The following is a 12207-nucleotide window of genomic DNA, read 5'->3' as shown; positions in this document are numbered from 1 at the left end:
GGAGCAAGAATTGATTGGCTAGCGCGCGTAATGGTGTAGACGCGGGCTAGCGCCGAGCGTAGTATAAATGCGATCGTTTGAAGCAATCTGATTGGTTAGCGCGCGTGATGGTGAAAAGTGATGTGAAGAGCGAGCGTTGCAGAAATGCGTGATAATGTGGGATGTTCCCACATATGAATACAAAGAAAATTTATATGTTGCATATTTATATTGTATTATGTGAAAAATGCACATGTTTGCTCAGGATAAAGTCTGGGTTTTTGAGCATGGCAAAGAACTTTCAGTTTCCATAATTTATTATCATCAGCCTCTGTGGACGACTCTGTATTATGTAATACCAACTTATAATGCAGGTCTATTTCTTACCCACATATGGACTGGGGACTGAATATCTGAGCTGCATCTTTTGTGGGATTCTTTAGTTTCTGATTTCTCTCCGTTGAAGAGTATCTTAAATCATACCTGCTTCCTATCATGGGCTTCCCAAATTTTCATCATATTTAACCACCATTTTATCTCATCTCATCTCATTCAAAATCAAATAAACCCTGCAGTAAATATAATATTGTGTCATATAGTCATATTGCTAGGCAATTACCGCGAAACAAACAACAAGACAATGGCCATTGCTAGGCAGTGGACCCATGCACAACAGTGGAGGTACTGTTGGCGTTTCCTATGTGATCCTCTCTGAGGCTATACAACATGACCTACTGAGTTCAGTTAGTGAGTGCAGTGAAGGTGAGTAAAGTGGAGTTAATTGAGTTTGTGAGAAGTCAGTTAGTTGAAGGACTGCTGCAGTTCAGTCACTGTGAGTTGTTCCTGTTAGAAGCTCGTAGTTGAGGCATGGGGATAGGTCGCAAGCCCACAGTAAGAGAAACGCTCACCGTTGCAAGCCGTTACCAGGCATTGACAGGTGAAGACACTGCAGACTGAAAAGACTTAGTACATGCTGTAATGAACTGCAGAGTGTGTGAATTAGAACTAGCGCTGTAGTTACTTGTAGTTAAGATCTGTAAGTAGTCAATAAGTCCAATTATAAGAGCAGTCAGTATAGTAACTGACTATGGGCTGAATGATTGAGGGGTTGGAGTCCCGAGTCCTGGCAGGGTAAAAATTTTTTCTCCTTCACATCATCCTGGCTGGCTGAGGGGCCCACCAAGCCTTCTACACAATGGTACTGGGGGTGTTCTCCTCGGGGGTAAAGCGGCAGGGGCGTGAAGCTAACCACTCACCTCCAGCTAGTGCCAAGATCAAAAAAATGTGGATCTATACATCCACTCCCCCATACATCTTTATGGTGTACTGTTTAATTAGTTAGGCACAGACGTACTGCTTAATTAGTTAAGCACAGGGACAACTTAACTTTACTTTACTTTACAAATCCAAACCCTCATCTGCAGCCACTCATTCATGTGACAATATTCTTAAACAACCAACAGAGGGTGACGATTGAGAAAAGAAACAGCCATGGCCTATTTAAAAATACTGTCCCTGAATTTTCCTGGAAAGATTAAATAAAACCACTAAGGATGTTGATGTTGTAGTACTGATCTGTACCTGAGTTTGGGAGATACAAAATTCAAGTCTCAGCCAGGTTACCTGCTATCATACAGATCTTTCATGGTATATCTCAGTCTCTCTGCGCAAATTCTTGACAAGGTCAGGACCACTTCTTTCCAAATGTTATCTATTCAAAATTCATAATTCCTTTACTTTTATGTAATAATTTCTACTGTTGGATCAGCATCATTATATAACTTAAAACCAATTCAATATAACAAGGAACAAGTCGAGCTGATGAAATTAACTTGGGCTATCACATTTGTGCCAAATGATAGTAAAAATGTCATAATAACGGACTTGGAGTAGATCACGGAACTTTGTGGTATAGGAATCAGTCTCATTATACACTCGATCCTTCTCTCTCACTTTTCTAAACAGGTATATGTGTCTGGCCAAAGCAGAAATAACTAGTGATAACTTGCATTACATTGTGTGCTTTGGTGAACTGCATCATGGAACGATGTTGCTCTTTTTCCTGTTTGTAAAAGTCTCTGGATCAGGCATAAAATGCTAACGTTTGCAACACATTAAAACAACAACAAAAAAGCAACTGCGCTGAAACACGATTCATACCCTTTTTACATGGTAAAACAAAAACAGTATACCTAACTATACAATATTGAATAGCTTATAAAAACCATTATAATTTCAACATTTACAATACAGCTCTCTCCATTATGAGGTTATGAAAGCATGCTCTGAATCCAAACATATGGGATTACATAAGGGAAATAATCTTTGTCCTTGTATTTTATGTTAACTGCATCACAATGCTGCTCTGCCATTGCTCATATAGTAAAAAGGCATTTTGGTAGTAGCAAATACGGTTTGTAATAATATAGCCTACATCTGCTCTCCCCTTGCCTTCTAATAATTTCCAGTGTTGCAGATACAGAACGTGGTAGTAATTACATGGAGAGAAATGTGTCAAATATTGTCCATATTGTTGATAGTAAATTCATAAATCAAGTGACTATGTCAGTATAAGAAGTGGGTTACAGAATCAATAACTCCAGAATTAAGTTCTGGGATTATTATTCTTATATACTGGCATTATGCAATCATGGGACAGATAAGAAATTTATATCAGATTTTGCATTAAAAATCTGAAGGGAAGAGACCACTTGGCAGTCATAGGTATGAGTAATGGGATAGCATTAAAATGGAATTGAAATAAATATTGTGTGTATGTGTGTGTGGACCAGATTCAGTTAGGGACTGTAGCATGTAATTAGATGTGGCAGTTGGAAGAAAGAAACATTTCTGAATAAGAAGAAAGCAGTACTTCTTTTGGCTTATTTTGGACTTCACCCATCATCCGGTATGTAAAAGACAAAAAACCACGACGTTTCGGAGACTGGATCTGTCTCCGTCTTCAGGTGGATAGGGAAGGATAAACCTACTCATTTGGGCCAATTAGAAAGATCTAGTTTCAATCACTCAAGTCCAAAATAAGCCAAAAGAAGTACAATATACACCATCATCAGAATCCTTTAAAGTCTAAGATGAAAGCAGTCTTCTGGGATTTGGCACTGTGTATATGTGGTGTTAACCGACGTTTCGGAGGAAGCTTTTACTGGTTCTCATGGTCTATTCGCTTGCAGATTTCTTATATTTTTCCTTCTACCCTGAAGATGGAGGCGATACGTTCCTCCGAAACGTCGGTTAAGACCACATATACACGGTGCCAAATCCAAGAAGACTGCTTTCTTTATAGACACCGCCGTGTCTCAAATCTTTCTGAATAACTTTGTTAGCTACACATCTTCATTCATTCATTCATTATTAGAGGGGGTGGGTTTCCCCGTTCACTTTGACCAGTCAGCTACACATCTTACTTGCACCACCATCACTCCAAAAGCATTAATACACAGAAAAATACTGAGACGGCAGAACTGCAAGTTTTGTGCCCTTATTATTAATATAAGTTTGGCTACTTGTATGATTATGGTGGCATTTCCATGTATTTGTCCCCCATAATTACTCGTGAGAAAACTGATGGTCTTTCATGTTACTTAATATTTATATCTTGCAAAAAAATTACTATACTTTTGAACTTTTAAGTTTGCCTCTACCAGTAATAACATGAGGTTATGCTTCTAACATGAGACAGTCACTAGAACCACTTAATTTAGGGTCCAGAGTTTTTAGTGTCATCACAGACAAGTTTACCTTAAATATATGCAACTTTTGCTTAAGTTATAAGTTTGCAGAATGAAAATAAGATCATGTGTGCCACGTGAAAATATATATTTAGATTTATGTTTGATGGCAGTAACTATCGAGTCAGTGGAAACAGGCATGTGAAATCTTACATAGAAATAGATCATAAACATAATTGCTTACAAATTATGCATAGGTTATATACAATTTATTGATGCTTAGAGACATGGAAACAATCTGATATTTTAGGTTTATATTGACAAAATCTAAAGCAAACTTCTGCCTTCAGGGATATAATGTTATTATATTCCAGAAGACTGATCTCTTTATAACTACCATAAGAACCTCAAATCATAAAATCTGAAGTAGTCTGAATCTGTCCCAGTGGAAACTACAACAGTAAATGATTAAACAGTACTGTCCTACTTTACTAGTTCTCACTAAACCTCACCATACAGGCCACAATGAAAAGTTCTGAGGCTAGCAGATAACAGAAGACCTTCCCAGATAGACTCGTTTATTAAAGGCACATGTACAAAGTAGGGATCCTCTTGACAACAGGTGAAAACAAACAAAACTAGGCACAAACAAACTAAACTAAGAAATTAAACAAATGAACAAAAATATAAGTGAACGAAATAAAACGAAATTTTCCCAATTGAATAAGGCAAAGGCCAGCTTTCGAGAACTACTTACCCCTGACGGCGAGGTGCACTGCATGGCGGTCAGTACCCCGCTCATTCTCCACTGCGAGGTAGTAATTGCGGGAGTCCGCAGGGTCGACTTCTCGTACATGGAGCCTCGCCTCATAGCAGTCTTCCCGCGCATCCTGCAGAAACATGTATCAACTGGTATGAACACTATTTGCTGGTGGGGCACATAAATAGAGAGGCAGGTGGATGGTTAGGTAGACAGATAGTCTTATAAACAGAGAGATGGGCAGACTGGGAGATACTCGTAGATAAACAGACAGGTATGTATGTACATATGTATGTAACACAAATCCCATCCAGCCACAACAGTCTAAGTGTTCTTTAGCTTAACGTTGCCACGGCACTCCTCAGCAATAGAGTATCAATGAGCACGTCAGGCAAATCACTGTTCTCGGTCAATCGTGAATTAGAAAAATATGGGTCATGGGTCCCGCAGGTCATGGGCTATTGAACTGTGAAACACTGTGACTGCCTCTAAAGTGTAGTTGTTATTTGTAAACTGGAGAAGTCATTGTCAAATAAATCTATCTCCAAATTGAACCTTTTTGTGTAATAACTATCATGTGTCATACAAAAAAACTCCGTGCCTGTAGTCCGCAAGCGAACTATACCGCCCGCCGCTTGTCGGCGAAGTTAGTGCGGACCGCCTATGTGGTCTAGTGGTCAGAGTTCATTGCTACAGGTCCAGAGGTCACGGGTTCGATTCCCCGCGCTACCAGATTTTATGAGAAGTATTGGGTCTGGCATGGGGTCCACTCAGCCTTGTGAGGAAAACTGAGGAGCTATTTTGGGGAAATAAGGGCTCTGGTCTAGAAAACCGAAATTAACAGCTATGGGGATCCGTTGCTCTGACCACGCGACACCCTCTAACCGCTAAAGTCACGTGTCATATACATATGGATACACAGACAGACGGAGAGGCAGATATGGAAGAGGTTATGTGGTGCTATCTACCTGCGCTAGCTCCTCTGCTTTGTACCGCCCGAGGTCGGCTCCCGCTTCCAACTGTAGGCTTCCCCATTCCCAGGCGGCGCGTCGGGGTCTCGGGTCTGCACACACCACCAACCGGAGCAGTGCGTCCTGTCCGCGGGCCACCACGACTTCACGGCCCCCTGACTGCCGCAACACTTGGGGGGCGCCTGCGGAAAGGAATAAGGAAGGTCACACTTATATTAAACGTAACACGAATTTGAAGACTCTGATTTACTCTTGGATACCTGCAAAAATATATTCAGGCTGTATGCATTAGGCGACAGAGAAGTTGCCGTATTGACAGCAACTGGGGAAAGTTAATGTATACGTTTATAACATGTATGTATTACCTCGAGAGAAACGGAAAGTTCTACAAATGCTAAGAGCAAGTTTCTTTAGGGTATCTCTCATTAGTGTGTGTAGGAGTAGAAGATGTTTCTGAAGTTATTCTCTTGTATGGGCGTAATGGCGGGATCGAGAGATAATTAGCAGAAGAATTCTACAACCTTTGGGAAGAAATTCAGTTCTATGTAGTACGACTGCAATTTTGTTGGAGAAGGTTAACGACAAATAAGGTTTGCAAGAAACTCTGGAAACTGTAACGAAAGTGTTTGGTGGTCCCAACAAATTAGTTCCTTTAGCTTCTCAGATTATGACAAATGCAGGCTTACTCTGCAAAGAACTTTATGCAAGTTACCTCAAAACCATCTTTAAAACGTCTGTCAACATCTCAGAGCAAATTTGATGAAAAGATTTAAGGGAGTTGTTCAACAAAGAGGTGGGTTTATATTTTGCCTAAGGAGTGGATGCTCATGTGAGTTTTTTCCCATGTAACCGCTCACTTCGGCTGCCACTTCTTGTAACCGTTGGGCGCCACTTCTTGTGACCGTCCCTTATCTATCTTTATATTTATTTATTTATTTGCCCGCTTCGGTAGAACACTTGACTCTTCCCAGGATTGTGTCACGGTAATAACAGAGTCAACGCGGAGATTGCACATTTAAAGCTAGTCCACTGCTCGAAATCAAAGGCACTAATTTATGCTTAATCACAAATTGTTTATTTCAGAAGCAAACACTATAACTTTATTGGCAAGTACGGAGTAATGTGCCCTTTTTATTATTATCAAAGATTAATCGAACCAAATAAAGACTGTTAAATTTAGATAAACTTGGAGAGTGCAGCCCAATGACGTCTGCCTCTGATGAATTCTGAATGCCAAGTTCTTCTGCCCACTCTATCCTGCGGGAGCGTCACCTCATCCACTGTATAGGATTTGAACCGACGGCCTTTCTCCCAGACAAGAATAGTTTCCTAATGGCTGATTTTAACTGCCAATTCATCATACCATCGGTACTAGACAATCACATCACTAACTTTGAGAATAAAGAGATCCAAAGATATTGAACCCGGAACCCTACATGTGAAAGCGGTTATATCTTACTTTAGGGTCCAATTACACCCTTCCGAAGACACATTTATAACAGCTACCTTATTAGCAAAACAAAATTTACATCTTCGGCAAACTATAGACATGCCTTTTCGTAATGGGCCATGTCCCTTTTGCGGTCACCCAAGCTGCAGGTAACAAAACAAGGCAGTTGTTCCTGTCCAAATGCGAAAAGCAAGTCATAACTTCTTAATGGATGGGTCTCCCTTATATATCAGTCACTCTATTGAAATGGCTAAAGAGGAACATAGCGTCCATTAAAGAGTTTTAAAAGGTTTGGACTGTCACACCCAACCTACAATATTGTTCAACGCCATAACATCTCTCCCTATAAATGGAGATTTTAGCCAACGTGATTGCCAACAGCAGCGAGGAATCCTAGGATCCGATTTCCAGGATTGATCAAACCAGGGATATCAAGGGAGAAATGACTCCTTCTGAGAAATCGGATGTGAAAGTGGCAGGAAACTAGAAATATGTTCTTGCCTCTTTAGCAGGTGGCCTCAGAGACATCTGTTCTCTCAAGAGTCGAATGAAATTTTAATTTTGTGTCATTCCTTCGAGAGCCCCTCAGTTCACTAACTATACAAGCGTGTCTAAAATGCAAAATAACCTTTATGGTATGCGTTCTGTTGTGTGATATTTACGAATAGATCCAATTTGGGACAGTCACACAACAAATAATGAAAAAGAAAGAAAATAGACATACGCAGTGATACCACGAACAACGAATAAAAACAAATGTTGACACAGCAGTGTCTATTTTGTTTCTTTCTGATTATTTGTTGTGCGACTGTCCCAAACTGTATGTCTTCGTAAATGCAAAATAAACCTACTAAGTGAGACTATAACCTGCTATCCAAAGTTAAGGTCGTCAGCTTAATACAACTTACATAACTAAAATATTTTTAGGTTATTTATTTATTATATGGGAATATAATTATTAATGATGAACCAGTAACGAATTCAATGAAGGTTTCAGTTCCTTATTTCACTTTGACAGACTGAGCCATTTCAAGAGAAACTCCCGTCAGAAGTTTCCAGATGTCTTCTCCATGACCCTAATCGGCATCTCTCGAGTTTTAGAAACTACTTCGCGTCGTATGGGTGAGCTTAGCCGTATGCTATTTTGTGTGAGACCAAAGAATGGATTAGGGAAGCGACTACGGGCTGAGTAAGTGAAAATTTCAACGTACATACACCTTTATCCCATTATTATTCTTCGACGGCTGTGTGAATTCCACCTACTCGACAGATGTTACCTACTTCGTTGGCTATTGAAATCTCACCTAACATTAATAGTTGACTCGTTGTTAAAAGATGTAGCACACCAATAGGAAAATTCTGTGACTGATTTAGGTTTTCAATATGAAAAAAGTCATGTAACAGTATAAAATAATTTGTGTAAATAAGATGAAGCATTAGGCCTAGAACAGTTGCCTAAGAGACGGAACGTGAAGCTCCCGCTTGCACACAGGCAGTTAAATGAGGCATTAAGAGAGTAGTTAGTGCCGAATATATTGTGACGTGCTGCCTAAAAACCGGACTATGGAGCATATTTCAGCTTTAGTTGCTAGTCAACGGATATCATTTCCTAGACAGCGGAATGGAATGCAGCATTGCAGTTCTAACAGCGAGTTTCCATGGTTACAACGAATTGTTCGAAGCGTTGTATGACAACATTATTATAATTGTACGGTACTCAGGTACACAAGGCCGTGCAGGCCGCTGAAAGCCAACTGATTTTTCGGAAGAAAATGCTGTCTGGTGACATGATCCTCTGAAACGCTGGTTGACTTTAAACGGACTACAAAGCTTTATATCCCAGAAGACAGAACTTTTCATAATTTCCTCTGTGAGAAATTAAACCTTATATTCTGATGTGCTATTCTTATAGTATAGTATTCAGCTACTATACTCAGCAGTTATACACGTATCATAATAGAGCAGCAGAAACGTTTTAATATATTCTTTCAAAACTACGTGAGAATTCGTGAAGGTGTCTGACTGCATACACTCTCCCGCACACTAAAAATACATGTATTGGAATGAAGCATGGAACACAGTATCGCAATGGTGTGTTTGTGTGTGTGTGTGCGTGGGTGCGTGCGAGAGCTGGAAGTGGGAGCCAAGATCACTTCGATGTCAAACTCTCACTTCATGTTGTAGCCTCACAAAGGGAAATCTTACGTTTCCCTCACCAAGTTGACTGGGCTTACCACCCGTAGGTAGAAGAGCATCTTTAATAAATTCTGCTTTGTGTAGTTTACCCGCTTACCGCTCGGAGCATCTGAGTGCCCTTGAAATACTGGGATGCAATAGGAGGAATATTTTGAAACTACTTACCCACGACTTGAACAGAGATGGCTTCGCTCTGCACGAGGCGCTCTACCCCTGCTATCACGTTGGTCGCCTTGCAGACGTATTCACCTTTGTAGTCATACGTGACATTGCTGATGTGTAGCCGCGAGTCAGAGCCTCTGATAAGTACCGTACCCTCCGCTGTGGGCAACTTCTGCAGCCACTGGTACGTGGGCAGAGGATTTCCCTCTGCGGTGCAGCTGAACGTAGCCTGTGAGTATAAGGGCGCCGTCATCACTCGGTCTGGGCCCACATCTATAATCTGCGGCGGGTCTGCGAACATCAGCAACAGTAGAGACAAGGTTAAGCAACTGACTGAATGACTAATACTTTTTATTCCGGTCTTCTTGTCACGCGAAATGAGTGAGGTAGGGAAGGCGAGTCACATCGCAACATGTGCGCGGTCATCGCCGCTGAACGTTCCAGACATCCGCCTCTTCACGCCTCTCCTAGTAACGCGAAGCGCCTAGCCCAGAAACTACAAAACTTTTATACGTTGCGCCCCCCTTAAAATATTTAATAAATTTCACGCCCCCTTCCAAAACAAGTGCAAACAGATTTGACATAAAATTTAGTTATTGGTACATATTTTTATAATACACTATAATTTCAATGCATTTCATTTAAAGGACTGAAATAAAATACACGCTTTATACCTGGATTAGTGGGACGGATGTGGTTGCCACTTTGAACACAACTTATTAAGCCGAGGTTGGAGTTCTGAAATGGCTAATCTAAGGTCATTTTCCAGGTTCATCGTGGAACAATAATTTGTTTTGATGGCTGTCACATATGAAAATTCAGTCTCGCACTTTAGGATGTTGAGAAAGGAAGGAAGATATTCGAAGCTTTCCGTTTCATGTGAGGGAACTATATCCAATGTTCACCCAATATTCTACGTACGACTTTACAGGAAACGGAACTTTTAAAAGAGTGTCAGATATGTCAATATTTCTCTTCAAGAGAGAGAGTATTCTTAATTCTGGGGCGAATCAGCATGGAATGGAACCGTAATCCTTTTGTAATTATCACTCACTGCTTCTGAAAAATACTTAGAAAACCTGACTGCAGAATAACCAAGTGATCTTTGATACGTTGATTAATTCTTGAGTCCATTGTTTCCACAGTTTTCTTCCACAAAATCCTTCAAGCGAGAAAATATATCCAAACTTTCCCTTCCCCTTTCCCTTTTTACTGACCCACAAGCCAAACTTCCCAGCAAATGCCTTCACTTTGTCAGTCACTACAGTGATGTCAGCATCATTCCCTTGCACACCTATGTTCTACGTACTGAAATCCCCAAATAAATACGCTAACTTAGGGACAAATATTCAGGGTTAAAATGTTCAGCATGTGCTACATTTTCTTCTTCTAAATACGGTGCTCATACCTCTCGTAAGTTTTACACATAAGAGACAACGTTTCCTCCCGACAGCCAGCGAGAATTACAGTAAAACAGGAGTGACTGATACTGTGCCCCCATTTCCTCGCATAAATCTTCGAAAAGTCTGATTTCCATGGGACGATCACCGTATCTACAACTTTAATCAGTTATGGGCATAATTCCTTCGTAGGCAGTGATTCAAAATGTACCGTACAGTGAGTCGACACAGCTTCTTGTGCTGACCACGTAATTAAGGCATGCAGTCCGTCTTTATATCCCGCCAATATGCGAGCTGCATCCGGCCATACTTCAACACAGTCTGACCATTTTATGCTTCTTTTCTCATGACCTTATCAACAATTTGGAAGAGTTATTTTGCTCTTACTTTACATTTTATAGGTTTGTAGAAAACCATATCTTCAACAATTGTTGTATCTTCAAAACATCGCACGTAAGCTATCAAGTAACCAATAGCACAACAATAAGTTGATTCGTTAATCTGAAATGAAAAACGTTTCTTTCTCAACTTCTCAAACAGCAGTTCTTCTAAGTCTTCTGATATATCAACGAAACGTAGAGAGACCGTGTTACTTGATATCGGTGTATTATGAAACTACTGAGCATATTTTTCACCGAACGTTCCACCATTTCTATCACCTAAGGGAATAACGCAGTTTCAGCAATTGTGTGCGGTATCTTGTTCTGTGCCATTCTGCATAGCATCTGGTAAGACGCTAACAGGGCTGACACAGCAGCAGTATTAACAGAAAGCTTTTGCTGGATACGAATTTCATCAAAATTTCTAAGGAGGTAATCTTTGGGCTTCTTTCTCATTTCTGAATGTTTCATTTCAAGGTTCCGCTTCAGTTTATTTGGCTTCATACTGTCAGCTGCTAATATACTGAGACACAAAACAAACTGAGTTTGTTCTTCTTTTTAATTATAAAACTAATGAAACCAAAAGACAAATACGATTCATCGTACTTATGCGGTTTCAGTTTCGATATACAACTCCGAATATTATTTGCTGTAGCTTATCGTCTGGTTCTCTTTTTTTACCGTTTTAAAATCTATACATTATTCTATGGTTCAGAAAACACCCCTTGTTAATACTCGATACTGGACTGTAACGACTGCACGCAGTAGACACTACGGCATGAATCTTCCATGTGTGTAGGCCATAGAACTAAAATGTTTACGTGTTAGCGCATCGGATTCTACCGCTGAAGTATTTCTACGTCTTTTCACGCCAAACCTCATCATTGAAGAATATATATAATATGAATGTCATTTCTCATTAGCTTACACCAACAATGAGTAAGATGGCTTCACAACTTATGTGACAACAGTTGTATTGCTCGGGACGAAGATTTCCGGCCCTAGAGGATGGAGAAAGTTAGGGGTGGATATGGTCAACTTGAGGACTTGAGTAGCTGCCTCGTACCTCTTAACAACAGTGAAATGAGTTTATTTAATGGTAATTTTGCTAGCAATCCTCAGAGAGTCCCTAACAATACGTAGACCTATTGTCGTTTATTTCCTAAAACCGTCTATGCTTTCTGAGTTCGAATTACATAGCGTTGTAAGACAAAAAAAAA

General features: G+C 40.2%; 1 protein-coding gene across 1 annotated transcript in view; it reads right to left on the bottom strand.

Moving 5' to 3' along the window:
* The window catches only part of LOC111863313 (hemicentin-1), a 232131-nt gene that overhangs the window by 51444 nt on the left and 168480 nt on the right, over positions 1–12207 (bottom strand). The window contains exons 5-7 of the mRNA XM_023849520.1: positions 9211–9498; positions 5397–5581; positions 4426–4558 (exon numbers count right to left, since the gene is read on the bottom strand). Coding sequence (XP_023705288.1) covers positions 4426–4558; positions 5397–5581; positions 9211–9498 — 606 coding nt within the window. The remainder of the gene's footprint in view (positions 1–4425; positions 4559–5396; positions 5582–9210; positions 9499–12207) is intronic.

The sequence above is a fragment of the Cryptotermes secundus genome, unplaced genomic scaffold, assembly GCF_002891405.2.
Source record: "Cryptotermes secundus unplaced genomic scaffold, Csec_1.0 scaffold1324, whole genome shotgun sequence".
In the NCBI taxonomy this organism is placed as follows: Eukaryota; Metazoa; Arthropoda; class Insecta; order Blattodea; family Kalotermitidae; genus Cryptotermes; species Cryptotermes secundus.
The sequence above is the reverse complement of the archived record's forward strand: the minus strand, read 5'-3'. Positions and strand labels throughout refer to the sequence as shown.